This window comes from Protopterus annectens, chromosome 5.part0 (assembly GCF_019279795.1).
Source record: "Protopterus annectens isolate FY-2018-M chromosome 5.part0, PAN1.0, whole genome shotgun sequence".
Taxonomy (NCBI): Eukaryota; Metazoa; Chordata; order Ceratodontiformes; family Protopteridae; genus Protopterus; species Protopterus annectens.
The window spans coordinates 767,403,166-767,430,745 of record NC_056735.1 but is presented as its reverse complement, the minus strand read 5'-3'; the positions used below and the strand labels follow the sequence as shown (position 1 = coordinate 767,430,745).

At 43.9% G+C, this 27,580-nt stretch overlaps 1 protein-coding gene across 1 annotated transcript in view; it reads right to left on the bottom strand.

The window, feature by feature from the left end:
* ACAT1 (acetyl-CoA acetyltransferase 1) overlaps positions 1 to 27,580 on the bottom strand; it is a 704,624-nt gene that overhangs the window by 463,734 nt on the left and 213,310 nt on the right. The window contains exon 4 of the mRNA XM_044072617.1: positions 11,270 to 11,420. Within this exon, the coding sequence (XP_043928552.1) occupies positions 11,270 to 11,420 (151 nt within the window). The remainder of the gene's footprint in view (positions 1 to 11,269; positions 11,421 to 27,580) is intronic.

Here is a 27,580-nt window from a genome sequence, read left to right as displayed (position 1 = left end):
TCAGCACTTCTTGCAGTAGTTAACAATGGTGGCAGCAATGTTTTAGCACAGGCACCCTTCCCCCTCTTCATTCATTCTCTCACATACAAGCATATACCACACACACCTCATACTTGTCCCTGTTGTCAGAGGTCCACAATGTCTCTTTTTACCCAGCCCTGGTAATCCACTGATGATCACAGTTCTTAGTGACAGATGTTCTAATTTCACAGTTCATATCCTTCAGTAAATAAACAGAAGGTTAAACCCTCTCATTTGCACTATGAGGTTGACAAGTATACTTAATTAACGTTTCCTGCACCTCTCCTTTGTATATCATGAACAGATGCAGGCACTGCATAATGCAGATATCCTTAATACACATTTTAAGGAAAAACTTTTAGTTATCTATTGCAGAGGTTTCATATGTCAACAGTGAGGCACCTCATTAAAGCTGCTCAGGCACAAGTATAGAGTTACCCCTGGTAGTTAGTGCCCCCCCCCAATTTCCATTCTGTTTACGTGCCTCTCAGGCATGCCTATAAAGAGTTTTCTCTGGTGGCAAGTAATTCCCTCCACCCAGTGTTGCAGGTTCTGCTCATTACTCTAGATATATGTGGCAGTATGACAGTCATCCCAACCTACCCACACACATACACACAAACAAAGCAGCCCTCCCCACCTGCTCTCATAGGCACATATCCACTCACGCATAATATACACAAAAACCCACCCACTGACCAACTCCACTACCTCGCAGGCAGGCGCGTGCGTACACACACACACACACACACACACACACACATAGAATCTCTTGCGCACACTCATGAACAGCCCTCCTAACCCCACCTTACCACTAAACTTTCCGGTACTTACATCTACCAGAATGGATAAACATGGCTTTTTGGCTGTGTTCACTACCACAAGATGCAAACAGCAGCCATACTAATCTATACAGCTGAGCAGTTCTATGACTCACTCGACATGCAGATGCTTTCTTGGAGAAAGTTCTATGGGAAGCGCATGGCTAATCAGCATACATCTCCCATACTGCCTAATTAGCATCTAGCATGGCCAAAGAGGCAGCCCACTGCAGTGCTGCATGTATTTGTGCATATGCACCATGGTAGGATTGTCTATAAATTCAAAAGTTTACTTTGAGGTACACAAGTTGTGTACACCTCATGGTAACCTTTATGAATTCTCATTTATGTACTGCAGCATGCTGTCTCAGAGGTCAATGTCTTTTCTGTTATTTTTTGTTCAACATTTTTCATGTCTACTTTCATGGTCTTGATGTTATTAGGTAATCTATATACATATTTTATAGATATATATATATATATATATATACACACATACATACATATACACACACACATATATTATACATATATAAAATGGAGAAAGGTAAGAACTTGGTTATATTCAACTGGACGTATAAGAGAATTTAAGTACCTTTATCTGCACTTTTTTTTTAAAAAATACAGTATTTAATTTGATTTAAACTGTGTTGAAAGAATATTTAACTCAAGTGGCAGTTATTCTGCTCTTTAGTAACTTGAACTGAAGCTAGTGTGTTATTTGCTAGTAATTACAGGTGTGGGGGTAGCCACATTCTTTGATTTCCTGTCCTTGCCTTTTTAAGTGGTGCATTGTGAAATTTTTATTACTTAAACCCTCAGCTTTGGCCAGCTAAGAACTTGGTTATATTCAACTGGACGTATAAGAGAATTTAAGTACCTTTATCTGCACTTTTTTAAAAAAATACAGTATTTAATTTGATTTAAACTGTGTTGAAAGAATATTTAACTCAAGTGGCAGTTATTCTGCTCTTTAGTAACTTGAACTGAAGCTAGTGTGTTATTTGCTAGTAATTACAGGTGTGGGGAAGCCACATTCTTTGATTTCCTGTCCTTGCCTTTTTAAGTGGTGCATTGTGAAATTTTTATTGCTTAAAAACCTCAGCTTTGGCCAGCTAAGAACTTGGTTATATTCAACTGGACGTATAAGAGAATTTAAGTACCTTTATCTGCACTTTTTAAAAAAAATACAGTATTTAATTTGATTTAAACTGTGTTGAAGGAATATTTAACTCAAGTGGCAGTTATTCTGCTCTTCAGTTATCCCACCCACCCTCCCTGTTTTTGTTTTGGTGTTAATCTTGGTGGCCTTGAAACTGCCCGCCCCTCAGCCTGCCTCTGGGCCCATCTCATTTGCTCACTCAACTGAGTGCAGTGAGATCATATTCTGATTTCAGGCACTCCTACTGTGTACAAAGAGAGCATCTGGGAAACAGACAAAAAAAATTAAGCTTATTTCCTGCCTTTCCTGTTAAGTGGTATAGACTATTTGTAGGCTTCTGAGCCCCCAGGCCCTTCTGTGTTTGAGGGAAGCCTTCTGGCTTGTTTTTTTTTCTTATAACTAGCCAGTTTTCTAGTTTCAGCACTCAAATCTGTTTCTTTGATCTCAGCACTTGTTCAGATAAAAAAAAAAAATATCTGCTTTTACTGTACTTGTGTTTCTACCTACTTCATTTTACTTTTGCATCATCTTAAAAATACTCAATTGTATTTATTACTGCTTGGTGTAACTCATTCTAAGCCTTTTGGTTTAAACACTTGGGCTTCGGACCAGTTGTTTTGCACTGAGAGGGTTTGTGGTCTGCACTGTTGTGGCAGAACAGGTAGCTTACATCCTTCTAGGTTGGGAACTGCTGATTGAGGGCTCAGTGTCTGTTATTCTATAAGTGTATTAATTCTGGTTTAAGCACTTGGGCTTTCAGGCGTTATTTTACATTAAGAGGGTTCGTGGTCTGCACTCTTGTGGGAGGAGAGGCTCGACTCTGCCCTTCTGAGCTGGGAATTTCTGGTTAAAGGCTTATAGTGCATGCATATCTGAACTGCTTCTTACCGAAGTTGGTGCGCCTTGTTTGCTGTGGCATAGACTGGATTCGGGCCTGCTGGATCTAGCTTTGTTTGTGTAACTTGAGCACTAATCCAGACATTCTCTAAAGTATTCAATTGTATTTATTACTGCTTGGTTGCAACTTGATTAAAGTGTAGCTATCATTCTAAGTCTTTTGGATTAAGCACTTGGGCTTCAGACCAGTTGTTTTACATTAGGAAGGTTTGTGGCAAGCACTGTGGTGGCAGGACAGGTAGCTTTCATCCTTCTAAGTTGGGAACTGCTGATTGAGAGCCCAGTGTCCAAGGGTATTAGTTCTGGTTTAGGCACTTGGGCTTCAGGCCAGTAATTTTACATTAAGAAGGTTCGTGGTCTGCACTCTTGTGGAAGAAGAGGCTGGACTTTGCCCTTCTGAGCTGGGAATTTCTGGTTAAAGGTTTATAGTGCCTGAATATTTGAACTGTATCTTACTGAAATTGGTACACCTTGTTTGCTCTAGCATAGACTAGATCCAGGCCTGCTGAATCTAGCTTTGTTTATATGCTTGTTTGTTTGCTTGTTATTTCCCTGGAAGCTAATTCCACCTAATACGCGGCTTCTCAGAGCTTCTGTGGATCACTAGTGATATCTGCATTGCTTACTGTACTAGTTCCTTGTTTCACTTGAAAGAAAGTTACTGTTTGTCATTTTTGCATTTAGTTACTTGTAACACATTGCACTCAAGTTACCTGGCACTTGCTCACTAAAGCAATTATATAAGTCAGCACTAAAAATTAAAAGCACTACACCCTCACTCCCCACTGGCCCTTGTTTTCATTTATTAAGGAATTCCCAATATTATTCTAGCATGTCGAAAGGTCAGTTGTCAATCTCCTCTCCGGTCCAGCTGGTGAATCTGAGAATCTTGAGGCAATGTTATAACTGCCTCATGTACACAGACAACCCTCTCCTCCTCCCACATAACACAAATACTTGCGAGAGATGCAGCTATTTAGCCAAACTGGAGGCTGAGCTCTCTCAACTCAGGACTAGCAAGACCAGACAGGAGGAGAAGGCAACTACACACACCACAAAACCAGCCTCACATAATGCTACCACACCACTGAATCAAACACAAACACACAAAGACATACTCGGAGGCTCTGAGTAAAAATTTACCTAAACAGCAGAGGCCTCCAAAGCAGACACCCAAACAACTGCTACCTCAAGACACCCCACAAGCAACACATAAACCACAAAAGCAGTGTGCAAAGCAGTCACAGCCCTTAAGGCCAAATACAACACCAAACATACTTGGTATAGGTGACTCCATAGTCAGACACACTGACGTCCCACTCACCAGGCTGAACAAGGAGAGGGTCACAGTAAGCTGCCCATCGGGCGCTAGAATCCGCCACATAACACAAGCACTCTGGTCACTCCACGGCAAGTACAAATATGACACAGTCATTGTCCATGCTGGTGTGAACGACCTGAGACGTACCTCCCTGGACTACATGAAAAGAGACAGAGGAGCTCTCTGATTATGTAGCCCAGGCAGGTATGACCCTGACCCTGAGCAGTATCCTTCCTTCACCAAGAATGATGCCACAATATAGAGACAAGATGATCAGCTTTAACAATTGGCTTAATGTCTGGTGTCATTCAAAGGGGATCCAGTGTCTGTCTGCCTGGGATGACATGCTTGACAAGCCACGCTGCTTCAAGGGACGGCTTGCACCTGTCACCCCTGAGATTCCGGATATTGGCTAAGGCTCTTGCCACCCCCATAGTGCCTTTTTAGGCAAGGCTCAAATTCTAAACCTACCCCCCTAGAAAACAAAAATGGGAAGAAACTGAGGGTAATGCTGCTCAATGCCAGAAGTCTAAATCTCAAAATGCACGCACTCGAGGCCCTTCTCAGTATGGAGAACATCAATGTCTGTGCTGTAACTGAAACCTGGTTCAAGACTCCAGAGAGCACCCCGGCACTATTAGGTTTTACCTCATATCATGCGTTCCGGCCCCAAAACCCGGACCACACCACAAAAGGAGGGGGTGTATCCATATTCATAAAGGATACCCACACCTCTAGGTTGGTGGCAACGCATCAAGCTCGGAAACCATCCAGGTGCAACTAACCATAGGCAAAACTGCTCTACAAATTGTAGCATGCTACAGGCCACCCTCTCAAACTCAGGAACCCCACACTGCCTTCCTGAAGACACTGGAGGGTATAAATGTATCTCCAAACACCATCATATTGGGTGACTTCAACTACCCGAATACAGACTGGAAACATTACTCAAGCCCTAACTTTCTAGCCCAACGGTTCCTGGAGTTCATAAATTCAAATGCCATGGAACAGCTAGTCACTGTTCCCACAAGAGGAGAAAATATACTAGATCTCATTATCACAAACATGGGGACAAAATGCTCCACACCGGAAGTATATCCCTCATTGGTGAGTTCTGATCATAAACTAATCTCACTGGAAATCCACATCCTGCCCCCACCCCCAACAAAAAAGACCACAGTGAAGAACTTCTCTAAAGCAAACTTCACACTACTCAAGACTGGTGTGGTATCCTTCAAGGCCCCTGAGCCAGTGGAAACCACAACCCAAGCTGCGGAAGCCCTTACAAATGCCTTCTATGAACACCTCCAGGACTGCATGGATCAGGCAATCCCAAATAAAACCAAGACTCTTTCCACAAAGGGCAAACGTCCAGTCTGGTGGACCCCAGCCATTAACAAACTTTACAGTAAGAGGAGAAAGCTATTACATGATAGAACAAAATCCATAAAAGGGAAGTCACCCCTGATCATTATTAGTAAAAAATACGAGCACACATAAAATCAACTAAGGCCAATTTTGAGAGAAAAATTGCCATGGATTCAAAGGACAATCATAAGGCCTTTTTCAGCTATGTTAGGAACCTGGGTGGAAACTCCCAGATATGCTCAGAATTAGTCCAAAATGATACAAAAATCACTGAACCCACAGACATTGCCAACATGCTGGCAGACAGGTTCAGTGCAAACTTCACCCCTTCTCCCCCCCTAAAGGAGAGATAACTATCCCAGCAGAGTGTAGCCTCCCAGACATCTCAAATGCGCAGGTGAAAGCTGCTCTCTCTAAAGCTAAAAACACAGCATCAATGGGACCGGATGGTGTCCCCGGCTGTGTGCTACACGAGCTAAATGAGGAATTAAACCCGCACATAAGGCAGCTGTTTAATCTCAGCCTTACCACAGGATACGTGCCCAAGGAGTGGCATACGGCAACTGTGGTCCCACTCCACAAAGGCGGTGCCTCTACGGACCCTGGTAATTACCGCCCCATAAGCTTAACAAGTCTAGTCTGCAAAGCTATGGAGAGGATCATAATGGAGCTCAAACAAAGATATAGGGGACTTGCAGACATTGGACCCGACCCAGTTTGGCTTAGTCAAGGGCAGATCATGCCTTTTGAACTTGGTTGACTTCTTCGAAACAGTCACCAAGGCCATTGATGAGGGAAAGGCAGTCCATACAGACTACCTTGACCTTGCAAAGGCCTTCGACAATACCCCACTCGGGTATTGTAGAAAAATTTACCAGCTTAAATGTAAACCCATATGTCACAAGATGGGTTGCAAACTGGCTTAAGGACAGAACCCACAGGGTTAGAGTTGCTGGCACTATGTCAGACTCCAAGCCGGTCACAAGCGGTGTCCCACAGGGCTCGGTCCTTGGCCCCCTATTGTTCGGCATGTACTTCTCAGAAGTACAGGCCAACATGGGAGGACTTTGGCTGACAAAGTTTGCAGACGACTGCAAACTGGGCGCCATAGTGGAAAGTGCATCGGACACGGATATCCTTCAGAAGGGACTCACGGAAACAGATAGCTGGTGCCAGAGCCATGGCCTGAAGTTAAACGCCAAAAAATGTATAGTCATACCCTTCGGGAAAAACAAGGTAACCCCAAGCTATCATATAGGTGGCAATCCACTAAGCACAGAAGAGGTCATCAGGGACCTGGGGACCCAGGTTGACAGTGGCCTATCTTTTGACACTCACGTTGCTAAAGTGGTTAGAAAGACCTTCTACATTGCCCACCTGATCATGAAGGGATTCACATCCAGATCTAGTGAGGTCATTGTTCCCCTGTACTCTTCACTTATCAGACCAATGATCAAGTACAATGCCCCATTCGGGATGTATCGCACCCGACATCTGTAGCAATTGGAGAGACCCCAAAGGTTCCTCACCAAAAGGATAAAGGGACTCCAAAATCTGTCATATGCTGCCAGATTGAAGAAACTCCAGCTCTATTCAGCTGCATACCGTCTGCTCAGAGGTGACATGTGCCTGACGTACAAGGCCATGTCCAACCCGGAATTAATGGACATGCTCCACCTCAAAAAATCCAAATCCACCAAAACCACTAGAGCAAGCGACTTAAACCTTAGCACGGATATAAATAGGACGTGCTGGAGGGATAGATTTATCACTCAGAGACTCCCTATGCTGTGGAATAAAATCCCGGTCCATGTGAGGCAGAGCACCTCGCTGGCTCTGTTCAAGAGAAATCTTGACCTGTGGATGGGAGATCGTAGGTTTATCCCAGGAATCATCTCTGTGTCACTGCTGGACAGAGGCACAACAAACTAATGGGCACAGTATTTTTTCATACAAGGGGTGGCGTAAGCCACAAAAATTTGGGCTAGGCTTATAAATGCCTTAGGGCAGATAGCCTAGTATAAACCTATGAACCTATGAACCTATAAGGATAGGTGCATAAGTCTCAAGATAAAAAAATATATTTTTGGTGCACACAATGGTGTCAGGACTGGAAGAAAAGGTAGTGTAGAATCTTCAGAGCACAGAAACATTCCTACCACAGGGTTAGGCCAGTCTCTGGGGAGGGAGGCCTCAGACCATTAAAAAAAGATTGGTCAAGCAACATGCATACAGACAATAAAGTAGGCGGTTAAGAATAAGGAAGATATATATAGTGACATTATGCAAAATAAACACATTCAGAGGATATGCAGGAAGAGCAAGATAAATTAGGGGAAAGAAAATAGTAGCAGAAGAAAAACAGTTAAAAGTTACAATTAAAGATCCTTAATACAACAGATCATAAAAAAATTACCAAGATGAGGAAACAATGGGTTGCCTGGAAAAAAGTGAGACAAGACAGAGACAAAATAACTAAAGGTATAAAAAAGAAAAATGGATACAAGAAAGAAAATGAGAACGGACATGGGGCGATATTTATGCAGAAAAGAAACCTAAACTAATCAATACACAAAATATAGATCCAAAGATACCCAAAAAGGAATACAGGCAGACACCTAGATATAGTAACTTCTGCCATAAAAATTAAGTTCACAAAGGTGGGATGTTAGTGAACCAGAAAATAAACAGAAAATGAAGTGACAGACCATCTGCAAATTGAAGGATTTAGTGCAGAAACTCAGACACGGGTAATATTGAACACTTCCTTGGATGAAGCAGCAGCAGATAGAGCAGGAAGCTTCTGAAGTATTACACAGAGTGAAGTTCTGGATTCTTATGTAGGAGATTTGTATGAAACTACAGGTAGACTAGAACAGCAAGATAAAGAGTAAGAACAGACAGCAAAGGGGATGTTCTCAGTCCAAAAGAAAATGACATACAGGAAGGTGTGCTTGATTTAATAGAGCTAGACAGACATTTGTTTGTGTCTTTCGGCTTTTCCAGGTCAGGGGTCGCCACAGCGGAACTCCGGTCCGCTAATGATTGGTAGTTGATTTTTACGTGCCGAGTTACCAGCCCTGACACACAACCTTCAACGAAGGTATGCCCATTCATGCATGTCTCCATGCAGAAGACGCTCTAGCTGAGAATCGAACCGGACAGCGTCTTACTGTGAGGTGACAACGCTACCACAGCACCACCACCGTGTGTACAGAGCTAGACAGACATACTAAAACAAATTACAGAAAGTAAATAAGCTCTAAAGTGCTGAAAGGTTGGTAAAACAGATGAACATAGTAACTGGCTCTATTAATAGAAATTCACACAATATAACAGAAATAAACAGAATATTCTAATGTGCCGCTTAACTAACAAAAAAAAGTGTTATCACAAAATCAAAGTAACAAAGGACAGGAAGGGAGCAAGCAGAATGTTACAATGGAAGCATTGAATACAGGAGACTATAAACCAACTAGGACAAGCATAACTGTTAGAAGAACACATAAAAGGGAACTGATCAAAAATAAGAGGTAGCAAAAGCAATGTACAGCATTAAAACAAAGCAGGATTTATCATATACTATTGTCAATAATAAACTACAATTTTATCATAAGCAGAGAAACTTAGAAGGTATGCAGATAAAGAAAAAGTACAAAACAAGCAATTCACTGATGACCCAGAAATGTGTTAGAGAACTGGGAAACAAAGCAAATGCAAAGGAACCACCCAAAAAAAAAAAAAAAATAGGGACACTTTGGAGTACCTGTTGAACATAAAGATGCTGAATGGAGATAAGTGTTAAAAAAACAGTAAGAAGCTCTAATACAGAGTCCTTCCCTTTAACATTTTTACCAACACTCTATACTTCCACACAACAGGCCACCCTAATACAATACTCAGATGATTTCACTCTCATTTGCACATCTGACAACATGGTGCACCTCCAAAAAATTACTCGGGGAGCTTTAGCAGTCACTGATACATGGCTTCATAATTCAACTCCTGCTCAACCCAGAAAAGATCAAAGTACTACTTTTTTTCTCTAAATCCCTCTCTCATGAAAACACTAAATTTATTTAAAGCCCTCTCTCCTGATAATACAACCACTGAAGTCGCTTCTCGTAGCAAACTATTAGGGGTGATCGTGGATCTTATAGTCGGCCTGCATATACAGTACACGAAAATCTCATCAAAAACTAGGGATGCTTTACAGAACCAAAAACGTTCTCACATGCAACTAAAACTACACTTGCCCCTATTTACCTCCTACCAACTTCTTCTTTATGGTGCTCCCATCCTTGTTAACCTCCAGGCTTCACAAAAACTGAAACTTGAACAATGGTATAACAAAGTCGCTAAATTTGCAGAACATACCCCTTTCAGAGCCCACCACTGTATAGCACTGAAAAGCCTAAACTGGTTAGAACTGCCACATCAACTAAAATATACACAACTTTCTGGCACCTATAAAATTATCCGGCATCAATCTGCCTCTCCAGCACTAAAGAACATTCAACACAACTATGCTCCCAGTCGGTCTCTGCGATCCAGTGACCAAAAGCTCCTGTCTGTAAACCTAGCAAATCTGCTGGGTATTTTCTATACTCGTACAAGGCATCTAAGGCCTGGGACTCCTTACTTTTATCCATCAAGTCTATACCCACCCTGACATTTTTCAAAAACTCAAAACAAGGATAACCTATATCCCTCAATGTGAACAAGTACATTTTCATTCCTTATACCTCCTTACTCTCCCCTTCTTCACTTACTTCCTCACTGCTATAGAATTCTCTTCTCTGATGTTCTCTCTAAATATACCATAAGCCTGTTTTTCCTTCACTTCATATTGCAATTCCTATTTGTATTACATTACCTTACCTTTAATTTCTCTACAAAAAGTGTCTACTATTTCTCTAAATATTAAATGCTTGTCACATACAGTATCAATTCTAAACTAATGTTTTTATATTATGTCTAACTTGTTATAATTAAACTGCATATGTTTTAGTTTTATTTAAGACTGTAAGATTATTGTTCTTAAAATGTTCTGTAATAATTTGGAGCTTTTGTCCTCGGGCCTGTGTTGAAAATGGGCTTCTACCCAGTCAGACTTTCCTGGTAATCAAATGTCAATAAGTACAATAAATATGAAATAGGAGAAGTAACAGCCTGACAAACTGAGATAAAATAAAAGCTCCTTACTAGAAAATACCGGTTCCAGATGCAGTACCTAACTTCTAGCTGAAGGTATTATAATCTTTATACAAAAATTTAGCACCGAGTAAAAATTAAATTTTTATGGACATCCCGAACAGACACAAACTTGGCTAACACAAGGAAGAAAATGCAGTCTTCCTTAAGAGTTGGCATGCAAGTCATCTTTCAAACTACAGACTAAACCTGCCTCCTGGCAATATATAAATTGTACACTGAACTGATGCAGAGTCTATAGCCAATCGGGAAAAAAAATAATCATGACATCAGGAAAAAAAAAGGTAGTAAAAGAAAGTAATATGAAACAAAGGACCAGCTATTGTAAAATCAATCATGGACTGTATGAACATCACAATATCTTAATTACAGCAGTATATAATCATGATATGGTGACCTGCCCAGATGCACTACTTGTTACAGTTCATTTTCTCACTACATATAAATAATTCATCTAGGATTTACCTTTCTGGGCAATGGTGACAGCAGCAATTTCATTTGATATTTTTTTCTGGTCCCATGCGGCTTTACTTCTGGTGTAAGAACTAATGGCATAAGAATCTTGTTCCTCTCGTGAAATGCTAAACTTCTTGGCAGTATTTTCACCACAGTTTCCCTGAAAAGGAAAATAATCATTTACACTTAACATTTTGGTTTTAAGTTGCTGTATTATTAAACAACTTTATTAAATTAAATTTTCGACAGTTTTCATACAGTATACATGTTTTGTTTTTTACCAACTATCATTCATTCATTTCCCTTCAACCTCTCACTTCCTGAACTTCACTATGCATGCACTGTTCCCTCAAGTTTTATTTACCTATTGCAATACAGTCCTTCTAGATCCCACCTCCAGTTCTTTTATCTCCAATACAATATTTAACACTTCAAGTGTAGTTGGTGTGCACATTGATTTCAATTTCCTAATTGCATTTGGCAGCCAATAGCATTAAACTTAGTAAGGCCTTACTACATCCAGGCAATTCAGATCCTATGTCCCAGCTCAAATGAATCATTCCCTTAGTTACAACAATTTGTTTCCCAACATTTCTGACAAACAACTCCAAGAATTTTTTAAAATTTGCCAACCTATTACTTCCCCCTCCCCCAAAAAAGTTTTCAATTACCTTTCTTTTTCCCATCATGTCTCCAGCATTTACTATCTAGCTAAGGAAAACTGTCTTATGCCTGCTTAGTATAGACAAATATCTATGTAAACAATTCACAGCAAAAATCTTAAGCTTTTTGGACTTTGTTGAATACCTGGTAGCCACTCAGATTTTGGCCAATTGTTCCTTTCTACATTGCCCTTCCATAATCTCTTCCCAATCTTTTCTAACTTTTTTGGATTTATTTTTATAGTTATCATATATTTTATATGCCCTTCTAATTACCCCTGTCTTAACAGCAAATTCAGTTCTACACTCAGCTAAAAACTCTACCAGAGCTTGTCTTTATTTAACTTCACATAGTACAAGCAAAGCAAAAGGGAAAGGGTAGTGCTATCAATCCCGGGTAGGGAAGGCAGTCTCCAACCTTTCTCTCACTCTTGTTCTCTCTCTCTGGTTATTTGCTCCCAATACCTTAGTTCAGTTATTAATTTTCTCCAGCAAATTACAGCCCTTCTTGCATATTTTCTATATCACTACTTGCAATCATCCCCATTGGTATAATCTCCTTTCTCCATTCCAATATTGGCTTAGTTTTTGAATACTTTCCACTACTTTGTCATACTGTGCATGGTTATTCTCTTAAGTTGCAGAATTTTTATCAAAAACTTACTTCTGCCATATCAAATCATCCATTTAAAAAAAAATCTGTACTACTAAATGCTCACAATTTTCACTAATCTCAGTGATGGATGCCTTGGAAAAAACATGCAGAAACCATAAAATATAGTAAGCATTCCTGCACACAGCTGTAATAGGAGCTCATTTAGAACTGATCACTGAAACAATAATTCATAACAGAAAGGATTATGATCGACCAATCATAACGAGCTTACTATGAGTTTGAGACAAGGAAGCCATGAAATCCACCCTGAGAGCAAAGCATGTTGAGAGAAAAAAGTTATGTACTTACTATAACATTCCATCTGTGTTGTCCATTCTCATTCTTACTCAACTCACGGGTTCGGATCCAATCCCTCGGATCAGACTTTGCCATTGCTAAAGCTTGTGGCAACCAAGAACTCACAAGCTTCTCCCTTACCCATAATGCACCAACCCTATGTTTGTGATCTTGTTTGCTGATTTTTTTGCCAGAAAAAAAATATTAACTATGCATGGATAAAGGAGGTGAACATTTACATGCAGTCAATACATACAAAGACTATATCTGCAGCTCAATACAAAGGACTGTGATGTCCCCTAAAGACTCATTCTTCCAGAAGTTTGCAAAGGATGGGGAATGGTGAGTGGGGAGATGAGGAAGAAGGAAAATGGACAACACAGATGGAATGTTATGATAAGTACATAACTTCTTTATCTGATGTCAATTTTCATTCTATGCTCAGCTGATGGGACAGAGTCCCCAGCTACCTAAAATATGGGTGGACTCAAGGAACAATGTTCCTCAGCACAGTTGAACCAAAAGATGCTCTACTTCTGGAGACCAGATCTAATTTGTAATGAGTAAGAAAAGTATGAGGAGTAGCCCAAGTAGCTGCTGCACATACGTCAGTCATCAATAGACATCATAGAAAAAGAAACTGAAGACATTGCCATAGATCTAGTTGAATGAACTTATGGTAATGTAACAATTTTTTATAAATAAATGATACACAATCAGGCATCTGGCTAAGGTTGTTTTGGCAACTGGTTTTCCCAATTTTAAGTCCGCAAAGGAAACAAACAACTGGTCTGTTTTTCTCAAGTCTTATTCTATGTAGGTAAAAATGTAATTGTCTGAATATCCAGTAAATATAACATGTTATTTGCCTTTGTGAGTAAATTTGGGGAAGAAAACCAGCAAATTAATGGACTGATTGATATTGGACAATAACACCACCTTGGGGAGAATGGATGCATTGGTTTGTAATGTCACTCTATCCTTGTGAAAAATAGAGTATGGAGGTTTTGAAGACATGCTTGAATTTCTGAAATTCATCTAACAGATGTAATGGCTACTAGAAAAAACATTTTCCGGGCAAGATATTTAAGGTCACATCTGGCTGCCGGTTCAAAGGAGGAATGTATAAGTGCTTGCAATACCAGAATGAGGTCCCATGGGGGAGTAGGGTCTTTAAAGGGAGGTCTTAAAAGCAGAGTGCTTCTCAAGAATGCTCTGCATAGCTTATGAGAGGCTACTGAGGAACCTTAAAAATCCAATGTGAAGTTTGATACTGCTGCTAAGTGAACTTTAACCATTGAGGAACTAGCTACTTCTTTAAAAAGTAAGGCCAAAAATTCAAGGATGTTATGTATAGAAGCTGAAAAAGGTTCAACATGACTGATGTGCCCAATACACAATTTTTTTTCCTTTTACTGGAAGAGAGTTTACGTCTTGAAGGTTTATGTGAAGATAAAACTACGTGTTTTATGGGGGATGACAGCATAGGTTGTTTGGCTACTAATGGAACTGGAGAAGCCAGGCCATCAGCCTGAGGTTTGATATGTCTGGATGGATCATGCCTGTTGGTTGAGACAAGAGGTCTGGAATTGGATCCAGAAGCCAAAGCTGAAGTAAATGAGGACAAAGGAAGAAGAACCAAATCTGTCAAGGTTAGTAAGGTGTAATGAAGATGACTTTGCTCTTCAACATGGCAGCTTTCTGTGGGAATTTCGGAATTAGCATGATTGGTCAAGAGGCAAAAAGTAGACTGGGGGCAATCGTGAAGTACATCATCTCTCGGTAATAACCGCTGTGGGGGGGGGGATTACAGCAAAGTAGCTACTGCATTTGTTGTTTAGGGGACAAGTGAAAAGACTGGCCCCACTGACAAACAATAATTTCTGTGATATTCCTGTTGAGAGACCATTCATGAGGTAGAATGCACCTGCTCAGCTTGTCTATCATCACATTGGACTTCCCTGGAATGTGTGTTGTTATGAGAAAGTGGTTGGATAACATCGCCCACTGCCACGCTCTGAGTGCTTCTTGACACAAGGGACAAGATCTGTTCCCTCCTTGTTTGTTGATGTACCAAACTACTGACATATTGTCTGTTTGAATTGCAATTGTTGCAGAAGTGAGAGCATCCTGAACGGCCTGCAACACTAACAGCACTGCTCTCATCTCTAGGACACCGATATGCAAGTTGCCCTCTTCTGGAGACAGAGTGCCTAGGACTGTTTCACCCAGAAAATGTCCCCACACCCCCAACTGGGAAAGTGTCCATGGTCACTATGGCATTAGGCTGAGGTGGAACAAATGGACGGCCTTGTAGAACCTGATCTGATTGAATCCATCACTTGAGACCTCTCTTGCATCTATGAGTGATTTTTATCAGAGTTGACATGGGTTAGTAAAGTACTGACCATTGTGTTGCTATCATCCACTGTAGAATCCTCATGAAATAATCTAGCTAAAGGTACTAGTGTTATTGCCACTGACACTGATCCTAGAGCATGAAGGACCAAGCGGGCTGAAATCTTGGTACTGCAGATTACTTTTCTGACGTGATCTTATAGTTCAAACCCTTGAGGAAGACAGTGAAGCTATCATTAACTGTGTGACACAGTGTTTCTATGACTTCCAAATCCTGTTTGTTCCAGTTGAGACTTGTTGTAGTTCATTATTATCCCCAAGAGAAAACATGTCTGGAGAACCTGATTTCTTGCCCTTATTAACTGTTGCCTGGTCGAGGTAGTAATAAGATGGTCATCTAAATATGGAAACATCCAGAATTGTTGCAGTCTCAAGTGAGCTGCTACTACTGCCATACTTTTGGTGAACACCCTGATGGCTGTGGTGAGGTCTAAGGGCAAAACTCTGAACTGGTAATGATAGTCTCCCAACTGGAATCGCAAATGCCTTCTGGCTGGTCTGTTCATCTTTATGTGATAGTACACATCCTGTAGGTGTATCAAGCACATCAAGTCATCCTTGCCCAGAAAAGGGAGAATGGACTGAACTATGAACATCCGAAACTTGGTGCACTGAACTGACTTGTTTAAGTTGCTGAGATCCAAAACTGGTCTACAGTCCCCTATTTTCTTTCGCACTAAAAAGAACCTTGAGCAAGTTCCAGATTCTATCTGGCCTGGTGGGACCTCTTTGATGACTTTTGTCTAGCAGCTTTTGTATTTGAATTGCTACTTGTTCCCTCTGATTAAGTGGATCATCAGGGATTTTTCTTGAGACTGAAAGTGGAAGGGAAAAGGGTATCATATAACCTCTGGAAATAATCCTCTGCACCAAAATATCTTTTATGTCTAGCCAGGTTCTCTGGTGCAGAGATAAATGACCCCCGACTGCCTTCAGAGGTGGGCAATCAGTACTCCATTCAGGATCGCAGGTAGGGTCTGTCAAAATAAGAATCTCTAGACCTCTAGTTTTGCGGGCCACCTCTGCTGCGGGAGCAAAGTTGACCTTTGGAGTTCCCACCCTCTGCCTCTGAGGGACCTTCCTCCATATGTGTGCTGGAAAGGAACCTGAGATTTTTTTGAACTACATCTTCTGACCACCTCGCTGATTCCTACAAAAGGACCTTTGACAGGTCAAAAAATGTACACCCACAATAGATAGGGTCTTTCCATCCTTCTCACACCTAGATAATGTGTCCTTCACCTTGGGGCCAAACAAAGAAGGGCTATCAAAAGGAGCACTGAAGAACGATGACTTGAAGGGCTCTGGCAAATCACATATAAGCTCATCCAAGGCATGTTTCCTGATGGCAATGCCTGAACTCAATGCTTTTGAGGTTTCTTACGCTACATTCAAAATAAGCCTTATGGAAAAATTGCAAATAGATTGCAAGGTAGCCAACTGAGAAGTCAGAGAGGATTGGATCTCTGCAGAACATACCTCTCAACCTGGAAACATCAAAAATCTGGACAAAGGCCAAGAAAAATAGGTACAAATCTGCATGCTGATTAACATAAACTTTGCATACATAATTATATAACCCCACCCACTCCAGTGGAATTGTGGGATACAAAGAAGTTATGTACTCACCATAACGTTCCATCTGAGTAGGTAACTTCATCTGTCAGCAACCTGTGGCTATTGGATCTGAATCAGATCAGAGCCGGCAGCTTTATCCAGCTAAGATCCGAGCTCCAAGCTCCTCCCCCTTACCCATAACCCCCTGTCATCCCTCTCTGTCCTCAGATCGAGTTTGCTATAGTATCATAGAATACTACAAAACCAAGGTTCAGCTAAACATCCTAACCTGATGTCATCTGGGAAGGAAGCGCAAAGATCCTAAAAGGACGAACTACAGGTTAGGGGGACGGAGGGGGGGTTGGTTGCTGACAAATGAAGTTACCTACTCAGATGGAACGTTATGGGGAGTACATAACTTCTTTATCTGAAGTAGTGAACTTCATTTGTTCATCAACCTGTGGGACAGAGTCCCAGCTACCAAAAACTTGAGAGGTCCTCATGGAAGAATATTCCGGAGCACTGCAGAGCCAAAGGACGCCCTCCCTCTGGAAATTATATCCAACTTGTAATGGGTAATAAAGGTATGGGATGAAGCCCAAGTGGCTGCTGAACAAATGTCATCCAAGGAGACACTGGATCAAAAGGCAGCAGAAGTAGAAATCGATCGAGTAGAATGGGCGTGAACTCCGGCAGGTTCAGGTCGGCCAGAACTCTTATATGCGAGAAGTATACATTGGGAAATCCATCTGGACAATGTAGCTTTTGACACAGGTTTACCCAAAAAGGGTTTAGCAAAGGATACCAGGAGTTGCTCAGATTTCCTATGTTCAGCAGTCCTGTGTAAGTAGAACCTCAATTGTCTGTGCACGTCCAAAGAATGTAATTTGTATTCACCCTTGTTATGACAATTTGGGAAAAAAAACAGTAAACTGATAGACTGATTAATGTTGGACTTAGAGGCAACTTTAGGCAAAAAGGAGGGATTGGTCCCGAGGGAAACTCTGTCTTTATGAAAGACCAGGTATGGAGGTTTGGCACAAAGGGCTTGAAGCTCCGAAACCCTTCTAGCCAAAGTGATAGCAATGAGAAAGGCCGTTTTCCAAGATAAATATTTTAGATCCACCGAAGCCGCAGGTTCAAAGGGAGGGCCAGTAAGAGCCTGGAGAATGAGGGTTAAATCCCACGGAGGGACCACATCCTTAACAGGAGGTCTTAACAAGAAAGTACCTTTTAAGAAAGTCTTGCAGATCTTAGAAGACGCTAAAGGACCGAGATCATTTCCCACATAAAAGTGGGAAATCGCTGTTAATTGGACTTTGACCGTAGAGGAGCTGGCACCTTGGTCAAATAAATATGACAAAAATCTAATACAGCTGGTATTGGCGCTGTAAAGGGATCCAACTTTCTATGTTCCGCCCAGATCGAAAAGCATTTCCCATTTGCTCTTATAGACCTTTCTAGTAGAAGGTTTATGAGCGGCTACTAAGATAGCCTTAACAGAAGAGGAGATGCCGGGAGTCCTAGCTATTAATGGAACTGGATCAACCAAGCTGTCAGCTTGAGATTGTCCAGGTTTGGGGTTGTCAACCCTAGGGGGTGAGATAACAGATCCGGAGTTGGATCCAAAATCCATGGAGGATTCACTAGATGAGACCATAGGCAAGGGAACCACATTTGACGAGGCCAGAATGGGGCTATGAGGACCACTCTGTTCCCCAACCGACGAGCTTTCTGCAGGAATTTTACCATCAGAGGAAGAGGCGGATAAGCATAAAGTAGACCGGATGGCCAAACATGCACTAGAGCATCTCTGGGGAATTCCCCTGGTGGGGGAAGTAGAGTGAAGTACTCGCTGCACTTTGCGTTCGAAGGTGACGCAAAGAGATCGCAGCAAGGTTGACCCCACTTGAGGAAGATTTGCTTTGCTGCTCTCGGGTTCAGAGATCGCTCGTATGGTGAGAGGATGGTTCGACTCAGCCTGTCTGCCAAAATGTTCGACTGACCCGGGATGTGCGTTGCTATGAGAAAGCGGTTGGTGGCGATCGCCCATTCCCAAACTCTAATGGCCTCTCGACAAAGCGGATAGGATCTGGTTCCCCCCTGTTTGTTGATATACCAGACTACTGACATGTTGTCTGTTTGAATTGCAATTGTCCCTAAGGGAAGAAGAGCCTGGAGTGCTTGTAATGCTAAAAGCACCGCCCTCATCTCTAGGACATTGATGTGCAACAAGGTCTCAGAGTGAGTCCACGTGCATGCCCATGCAGTGCCCCCCCCCACCCGAGGTGAGAAGCGTCCGTGGTCACTGTGGCTTGGGGTGGGGACATTGAGAAGGAGCGCCCTTCCTGAAGGTCCAAGGACTGGATCCACCAGAGTAGGGATTTCCTGCAAACCTTGCTGAGGGGGATAGGTGCACTTAGCGGATATTGCAGGATGGACCATTGAACCTGCAAGGTCCATTGTAGGACCCTCATGTTTAAATGAGCTAGGGGTGACAGATTGATGGCTGCAGCCATGGAACCTAGCGCCCTCAGGACCAATTCCACTGGAGAAGCCGAGGATTGTAGGAGGGCCAACACGTGGAGTGTCAAAGTTCGAAGCCTGTCCGGAGTTAGGAAGACCCTCAACAGGTTTGTGTCTATCCTGGCCCCTATGAAATCCAAGATTTGAGTTGGTTGAAGGGAGGATTTCTTGAGATTGATTGAGATTCCCAGATGAGAGGCCAAATGAAGGAAGTAATTCCTGGCTGAACTTGCAGATGCCTGGTGGGGACGGTCAGGAGCCAGTCGTCTAGGTACGGAAAGACCTGTATTCCCTGAAGCCTCAGGTGGGCTGCTACAACTGCCATAACTTTGATGAACACCCTGAGGGCTGTGGTGAGACCAAAGGGAAAGACCCTGAACCGATAGTGGCTGGCTCCCAGCCGGAAGCGGAGAAACCTTCTGGATAGTCTGTCCATCAAAATGTGGTAGTATGCATCCTTGAGGTCTATAGAACACATCCAGTCGTTTTCCTGCAGAAGTGGGAGAATGGATTGAATGGTGACCATCCGGAACTTTTCTTTGGCAACCGACAGGTTTAGAGTGGACAGGTCTAGGATTGGTCTCAAGTCCCCCGTCTTTTTTGGCACCAGAAAGAACCTGGAGTAAAAGCCTGATCTGAATTGATCTTGGGGGACGGGCTGGATTGCTCTTTTTTCTAGCAGATGCTTTATTTCTGTGGCTGCTACCTCCCTTTGATTGGGTGGGACATCGGGGAGGCTCCGGGGTCTGAGAGGGAGATCCAGAAAGGGGATAGTGTAACCTCTGGGTATGATTTGAAGCACCCAGCGATCCATTGTAATTGACTCCCAAACTGCTAGGTGCCTCGAGAAACACCCCCTGACTGCCTCCAGAGTGGAGCAGTCGGGTAACCCCTCAGGGCTGCTGCACGGGCCAATCCGAAAAAGGTTCTCTCGACCCGAAATTCTTCGGTCCCCCTCTGCCTCTGGGCCAGCGTCCACCCTGTCCTCCTCTGCCTCTGAAGGACGAGGGGTTCGGAGCGAAACGGGACTGTTGAGATTTTTGGAATTACATCATTTGTCCCCTTTGGTTCCTGGAGAAGGACCTCTGGGGAGCCGAGAAGCAGATCCCGATGGCAGACAACATCTTCCCGTCTTTCTCGCTCTGGACCAGCATGTCACAGATGGTCTTGCCAAATAGCGAAGAGCCGTCAAAAGGGGCATTTGGAAAGACGCCTTGAAGGGTTCCGCAAAGTTGCAGAGACGGAGCCAAGCATGCCGCCATAAGACAATGCCCGCTCCGCTAGTTCTAGCAGCTCCTTCCGTAGCATGGGAAAGAAGCCACATAGAAGTGTTCAAAATGGACTTGAGAGTGGCCATTCAAGCTGAGAATGTTTTCTTATCCTCGGCCGACATGGACTCTGGGGGTGACCCGGCATATTCCTTGATGAGATCCCGCTGGAGTCGTATCACATGTGCCATATAGTTCAGCGACCTTACAGAGAAGGTAGCTGAAGCGAACATCCGCTTCCCTAGGCGGTCCATCGTCCGAGACTCCTTGTTGGGAGGGTGGACCGAGGAACTCTCCTGGGCTAGTTCCTTCTTGCTGGCAGCCACTACCAACATGGCATCTGCTGGAGCACCCTTGCTCCAAACCGTCCTATCTGTGGGTGGACTGAGGATTTTGTCTGGTCTCTTTGGTATGGGCTCCATAGTGTCCGGTTCCTTCTATGCCCTGGTAGTGATCAGCTCTACCAGGGGATCGGCAGGAGGGGACACCCAAGAAGTAGCTGGGCCTGCGTCAAACGCCTCCAGAAGCACAGACTCATCGTAGGAAGGTTTTTGGGCTGACCACCCCCCTCTAATACGAAGCATTTCAATAATGATTCCCAAGAAGACGTCCTCGGGGGGTGACCTTGGGGAACCCTCCCCTTCCTCTAAGTCTGTGTCCTCTGTCAGGGACTCGGGTGAGTCCAAGTGCCTCCTATTGCACTTACGTTTGTGAGGAACCTCCTCGGGGGGGGCTGTCCGAAGATGCCTCACCAACCACATCCTGTTCCTCTAAGGGAACCATCTGGGATGTAGGCGCAGGCTGTCCCTGGGGCCAGGTGATGGAAGGTAGGCCCGCCTGAGAGGGAGTGGAGGGTGGAACTGTAGCAGGAGCCTGGGGTCTCGAATCCCTCGACAAGACCCTCTCCACAACACTGAACGCCAAAGGAGAACTGCTCTCCCTAGAACCCGAGAGCAGCCCCTTCGGATCAGAGGTGTGGAATGGAGCCGGCGCCGATGCAATCAGATCCGAAGGGGCAATATGCTCCTACCGAGACGGAGCCGAAGACACACTGACACCTCTGGATCTGAAGCTCAGCTCACAGCTCCGAGAGCTCGGATCCAAAGAGGGACCCGACAAACTCGAGGGTGCGGTCGGAGCCGAAGTAGGGTGTACTATCGGCGCCAAGCCTTCCCCGGCTCCGATGCTACCTGGATCAGATGGCTCCAAACCCCGGTAGTGGGTCGGAGAAGGAGCAATCGGGGCGAAAAATGGGGTCGAGCTCCCCCCCCCGGAGGGGGGGGGGCAGGAGCACTCCCATCTGCAGTTGGCCCTGGAGAAACCTACGCATCATCCCGTCCATATCTGCATCGGACAAACTTCGAGTCGATCTAGACGAGGCCACCGAGGCTGGCCTGGAGTGCCACCTCGAAGGCGACCGGGTCTCCTCCTGCGGCTCCAGGGAAAAATGAGGTGAATGGAGCCAAGAAGGAGAAGGCCCGGACGTCCTAGGAGAGGCTATCTGTTTAGCCGGCGGAGCCGAAGAGGAAGCTTCAGCCCGCCGCTTGTGGTGTTTCTCTCTCCTTTTCTCCCTTCTAGATTCCCTCTCCTCCTGAGCCACGGTGGGAGGGTGAGTCCCAGCCAGGGGAGCAGGGAAGGAAGGTGGGACCACTGCGGTCGCAGCCGGTGCCTCCGAGGGACAAGAGGACAAAGCCGAGTCCGGGGGCAGAAGTCCCGCCAGAATCAGCTTCGACCTCCTGTCCCTCAAAGCCCTGGGGTTGAAGGTTGCACAACTGTACTATGTTCATCGTGTTTCACTGTTGCAGTCCTAACTAATGGGTTGATTACCAAAGCCCAGAGAAAAAGGGGAGAGGTACCAACAGCATCAAGGGTTGGAGATAATGCCCTGCAACACAGCAGTGGCAAACCCTGCCCTGGCTCTGGAAAACAGAGGCAAATTATAATGCTTTGTGAAAGTGTGAACAGAAGAACAAAAGACCATGTGGCAGCCTCCAAAATGTCTTTAGTAGGGGACACCCCTTAGAAAGGCTGCAGAAGTGGAAGCGGCTCTAGTTGAGTGGGTCCTAACCCCTTGAGGAGCAGCTTTGCATTACTTATTGTTATTCCTTTCATGGCAATGTGCAATCTATTTAGAAATGGTTTGCTTAGAAATAGCCTTGCCCTGGGCTCCAGGTGCAAAACTGACCAGTAACTGTGCTGTTTTCCGAAGGTCTTTAGTCCTGTCCAGGTAAAACCTGAGCTGTCTGTGCACATCAAGAGAATGTAGGATCCTTTCACCTTTATTTCGAGGATTAGGAAAGAAGGTAGTAAGGTGTATGGACTGATTAAGAGTCAGGCTAGAAACCACCTTAGGCATAAAGGAGGGATTAGTTCTATGAGAGACACTATCTGCATGGAAAATAAGAAAAGGCTCCACAGCCATCAAAGCTTGCAGCTCTGAAACTCTCCTTGCTGAAGTTATAGCCAAGAGGAAGGTGGTCTTCCAAGAGAGAAACTTTAAATCTGCAGGGGCAGCTGGCTCAAAAGGAGGAAGAGTGAGTTCCTCTAGAACAAAATTAAGATCCCAGGCTGGAGTAGGTGCTCTTTTGGGAGGTTTTGAGTTGCAAGCACCTCTGAGAAACATTTTCATCAGGGGATAAGAGAAAATGGGTTGTTCAAGAGAACAATGAGCAGAAATGGCTGAAGCATGGATCTTGATAGAGGAAAAAGAAAGACCACCCTGAAGCAAATCAGCTAGGTATTCCAGGATTAGAGGAAAGGTAGGCTGAGAAGTAGATTCCCCTCTAGCCTGCATCCATTGAGAGAACCTTTCCCATTTGCCAGTGTAGGATTTCCTAGTGCTAGGTCTCCTGGCCTCCCTCAGCATGTCAACCACCTGTTGGGAAAGGGAGGAAGAAAGGGAAGGAGTCATACAATGGAGCCATGCTGCCAAATGTAGAGACTGAAGATGAGGATGTAGAATGTTCCTTTTCCTGAACCAAAAGATCTGGCTTCAGAGGAAGATGCCAAGGAGGAAAATGGAGGAGACTGCGAAGCAGCGGATACCAATGCTGCCTGGGCCAGTACAGAGCTATGAGAACAGTCCTTGGTCATTCGCCCCTTATCTTCACTAATACTCTGGGAAGAAGAGGAAGAGGAGGGAAAGCGTACACTGATAGCAACGCCCAAGGGAAGGACAGAGCATCCACTTTCCAGGCTCTGCTGTGAAGCTGTCTGGGGCAAAAGAGAGGTAGAAGATGGTTGTCTGGGGAGGAGAAAAGATCCACCTGAGACGTGCCCCAATGTTGAATGATGCTGTAAAAGACTGCTCTGTTCAGCTGCCACTCGTGGGGATCCAGGGTTTGCCTGCTCAACTGGTCTGCCAAAACACTGAGCCTTCCTGGAAGAAGCTGAGCTAGGAGATGCAGGTCCAGGGATGTTGCCATGTACCAAAAATTCATGCTTTGTCTGCACAGAGGGTAAGAGTGAGTCTCTCCCTGCTTGTTGATGTACCATATGACTGTGGTGTTGTCTGTTCTGACAAGTAGGGTCCCTGGAGAAAGAAGATGCTTGAAAGCTATTAAGGCCTGCTGAACTGCAATCAACTCTTTTAGATTTATGCGCAGGTGCATCTGCTGGGTGTTCCAACGTCCCTGTATGCATCTGCCATCCAGGTGTGCTCCCCAGGCATAGTCCAATGAGTCTGTAGTTAGAACTTGAGTGGCAGGAGGTGTTCGAAAAGGCATGCCTTTGTTTTGTTGACAGGCTGCTGCCAACCACAGAAAATCCATCTTCAGAGATGGAAGCAGAGGAATCATCATACCCAGGTCCTCTGTGTGTTGACACCAAATGTTTTTGAGGTACCATTGCAATTTCCTCATATGCAGTCTTGCATATGGAATCATGAGAATACAAGATGCCGTGAATCCCACAGCTTGCAGGCATTTCCTTGCAGGGAGCTGGGACAGGCTTGCCAAGTCCTAGAAGTAAACTGAAAGAGTTGTCTGCTTCTCCTGGGTGAGATGCATCATCTGGGCGGCTGTGTTCAGACTCACTCCCAGGAATGTTATCTCCTTGGATGGTACAATTTTTGATTTTTCCTCATTGAGAGTATAACCCAGGGAAGAGAGAAGAGTTTTTACAAAATCCAGATCCTTTAATAGCTGTTCGAGAACTTGCTTGAATCAGACAGTCGTCCAAGTATGGGTAAATGTGAATTTTCTTCTGCCTGCAAAAAACAATGACTGGGGCCAGGCACTTTGTGAGGACTCTGGGAGCAGTAGATAAGTCAAAGGGAAGCACAGAGAATTGATAATGTTGCTTGCCCACTCTGAAACGAAGATCCTGCCTGCAACTTTCCCCTATAGGGATGTGCAGATAAGCCTCTTTGAGATCCAAAGTGATCAGCCAAGAATCCTTTTCTAGCAGTGGTAGCAACTGATGCACAGTGAGCATTTTGAACTTTGGAATTACTAGAAAATAATTTAGAATGGAAATATCTAGGATAGGACACCAGGTGCCTTCTTTTTTTGGAACAAGGATAAGCCTGGAATAAAAGCCCTGGCCTACCTGCTGAACAGGAACCAATTCTATCACTCCCAGATGAGAAAATTTGTTTTTCTACTTCTGCCCTTTGGTTTGGAGGAACGTCTGGGAATCCCTTGGGAGCTGGAAAGGTGTGGAAAGAAAAACTTGTAATTCAGCAAAAACAAACCAGTACTGGATGAAGTGTCTCTCAAGAAAAATCCTGTTCAAAGCAGAAGCAGATTATACGACGATGATTTTTAGTTTTAATGAAAAAACAAAACATCAAAAACAAAGCTGAACCAAGTGCTTTTTTTCTTTAACTTTAAGCTTCTTCCAGACTTCTTCAGACAGACAGGCTGAAGAGTTAGGCGGAAAAAAGCAGCCACTCACGTTTAAGTGCGTTCGTGTTTGTTTTTTTTTTCATTAAAACCTGAAGAATCATCATGGTGTGCCTCTTTTGTGCTTTGGAATATAAAGAAAAACTTGTGCCCTAGGGACACCATTCTGAGCACCCATTTGTCGTCTGTGGTAGTGGCCCAGACATCTGCAAAAAGGGCCAACCTTCCCCCTAAAGGACTCTCCAGGAAAGCAAGAACAGGCAGAAGTTGCAAAAAGTCATTGAGAGTGTTTTGATTGAGATGCAGGCTTGGGGCTTCGCCCCTTAGAAGTGGAAGCCTGCCAACACCTAGACCTTTGAGGGGTAGCCACCTGCCCCCTGGAAGATTTGTAACCTCTAGTCCTGGAATGGTTCTGTCTGCTGGTATCAGGAAAGGTCCAACTCTTGGAAGGGTAATTCCTGCTAAAGCAAGGGGGATGCACTAGCAGAAAATCCATAACAGTTTGCATGGACTTGGCCTTATCCTCCATCTTCTTATCCTCCATCTTCTTAAGTACCTCCTCTGCTTTGCTGTCAAAAAAGACTGTCTTTATGCAAAGGTACATCCAAAAGCTTAGCCTTTACAGGCTCTTGGAAGAGGCTGTTTTATGAGCCAAGCATGCCTTCTAATAACAGATCAAGTAGCTGTAGCCCTACTGGAGGCTTCAAGGATGTTAAAACCACAATGCAAAGAATGCTTACTGACCAGACTGGCAGAATTCAGTAAATCCTGCATGTCTTTAATCTCTGCCAAAAAAGGTACACTTGCTATCCTAGACTTAACATCCTCCAAGGTGTGCTGCTGGTACTTCAGCATATGAAAAAAGACAATTGGTAGCCCTAATAGCTAGGGTGGCAGAGGTATAAACTTTCTTGCCCCACCTATCTAGGTTCCTAGATTCCCTGTCAGAGGGAACAGGACTCCTGGTAACAGTGGCCTTAACGCCTTTAGGACCCTGAGAAATAACCTCTGGATCCACCAACAGGTTCTTGAAAAGAAATAGATGAGAATCAGGGACTCTGTAGTACCTGTCAGGTTTTCTGGGAGCAGGAGGAACCAAATTTGGAGTCAAGGAATTTTCCAGAAAAACATCAACAACTTCCAACACAGGGGGAATAGCAAGAGGCTTATGCTGAGGTAAATCCAGAAACTCCCTAATCCATTTCTTAGATTGGGGATAATCCTGACTTTCCAATTTAAAATGTTCCGTGAGGGTATTTAAAGTATCACCAAAAGAGAAATAGAGAAATCCTCTGTAGGAGAGGCCGAAGGAATAGACTCCTCTGCATCTGAACCCTCAAAAGGAGAAAAAGCCTGAGAAAATTCCTCTTCATCAGCAGAAATGCTGGAAGAATCAGAACCTGAACAGGACAAAACCTCAGGAGAAACATCCCTACTCCTTTTATAGGTTCATAGGTAGGTACTAGGCTATTGGCCCTAGGGCCCATACAAGCCTAGCCAAAAAACGCCACCCAAGAAAATTATTTTCCTGTGCCCCTGTCGAGCAGAGCCACAAAAGTGATCCCCGGGGTGAATTTCCCATCCAATCGTCAAGATTTTTCTTGAAGAGTGCTAATGAGGAGCTCTGTTTGACATAGATAGTTAGTCTGTTCCAGAGTATGGGAAGTCTCTGGGACAGGAATCTATCCCTCCAGCATGTTCTGTTTATTGTGGTGACAAGGTTTAGGTCCCTAGAGCGTGTAGCTCGGAGGGATTGGGATTTCTTTAAGTGGAGCATGTCCAACAGCTCTGGGTTTGACATAGCTTTGTATGTTAGGCAGAGATCACCCCCGAGTAGGCGATATGCAATGGAGTAAAGCTGTAGTTTATTGAGACGGTCTGCATAGGGCATCTGTTTGAGGCCAGTAATCCTCTTTGTGAGGTATTTCTGTGGTCTTTCCAGTTGTTGTAGATGTCTTGTGAGGTACATACCAAAAGGGGCACTGTACTCTATAATGGGTCTAAAGAGTGATGAGTAGAGGGGAACAATGACCTCTTTTTTTCTGGATGAGAATCCTTTTGTGATGAGATGAGCCACGTAGAAGGATTTCCTG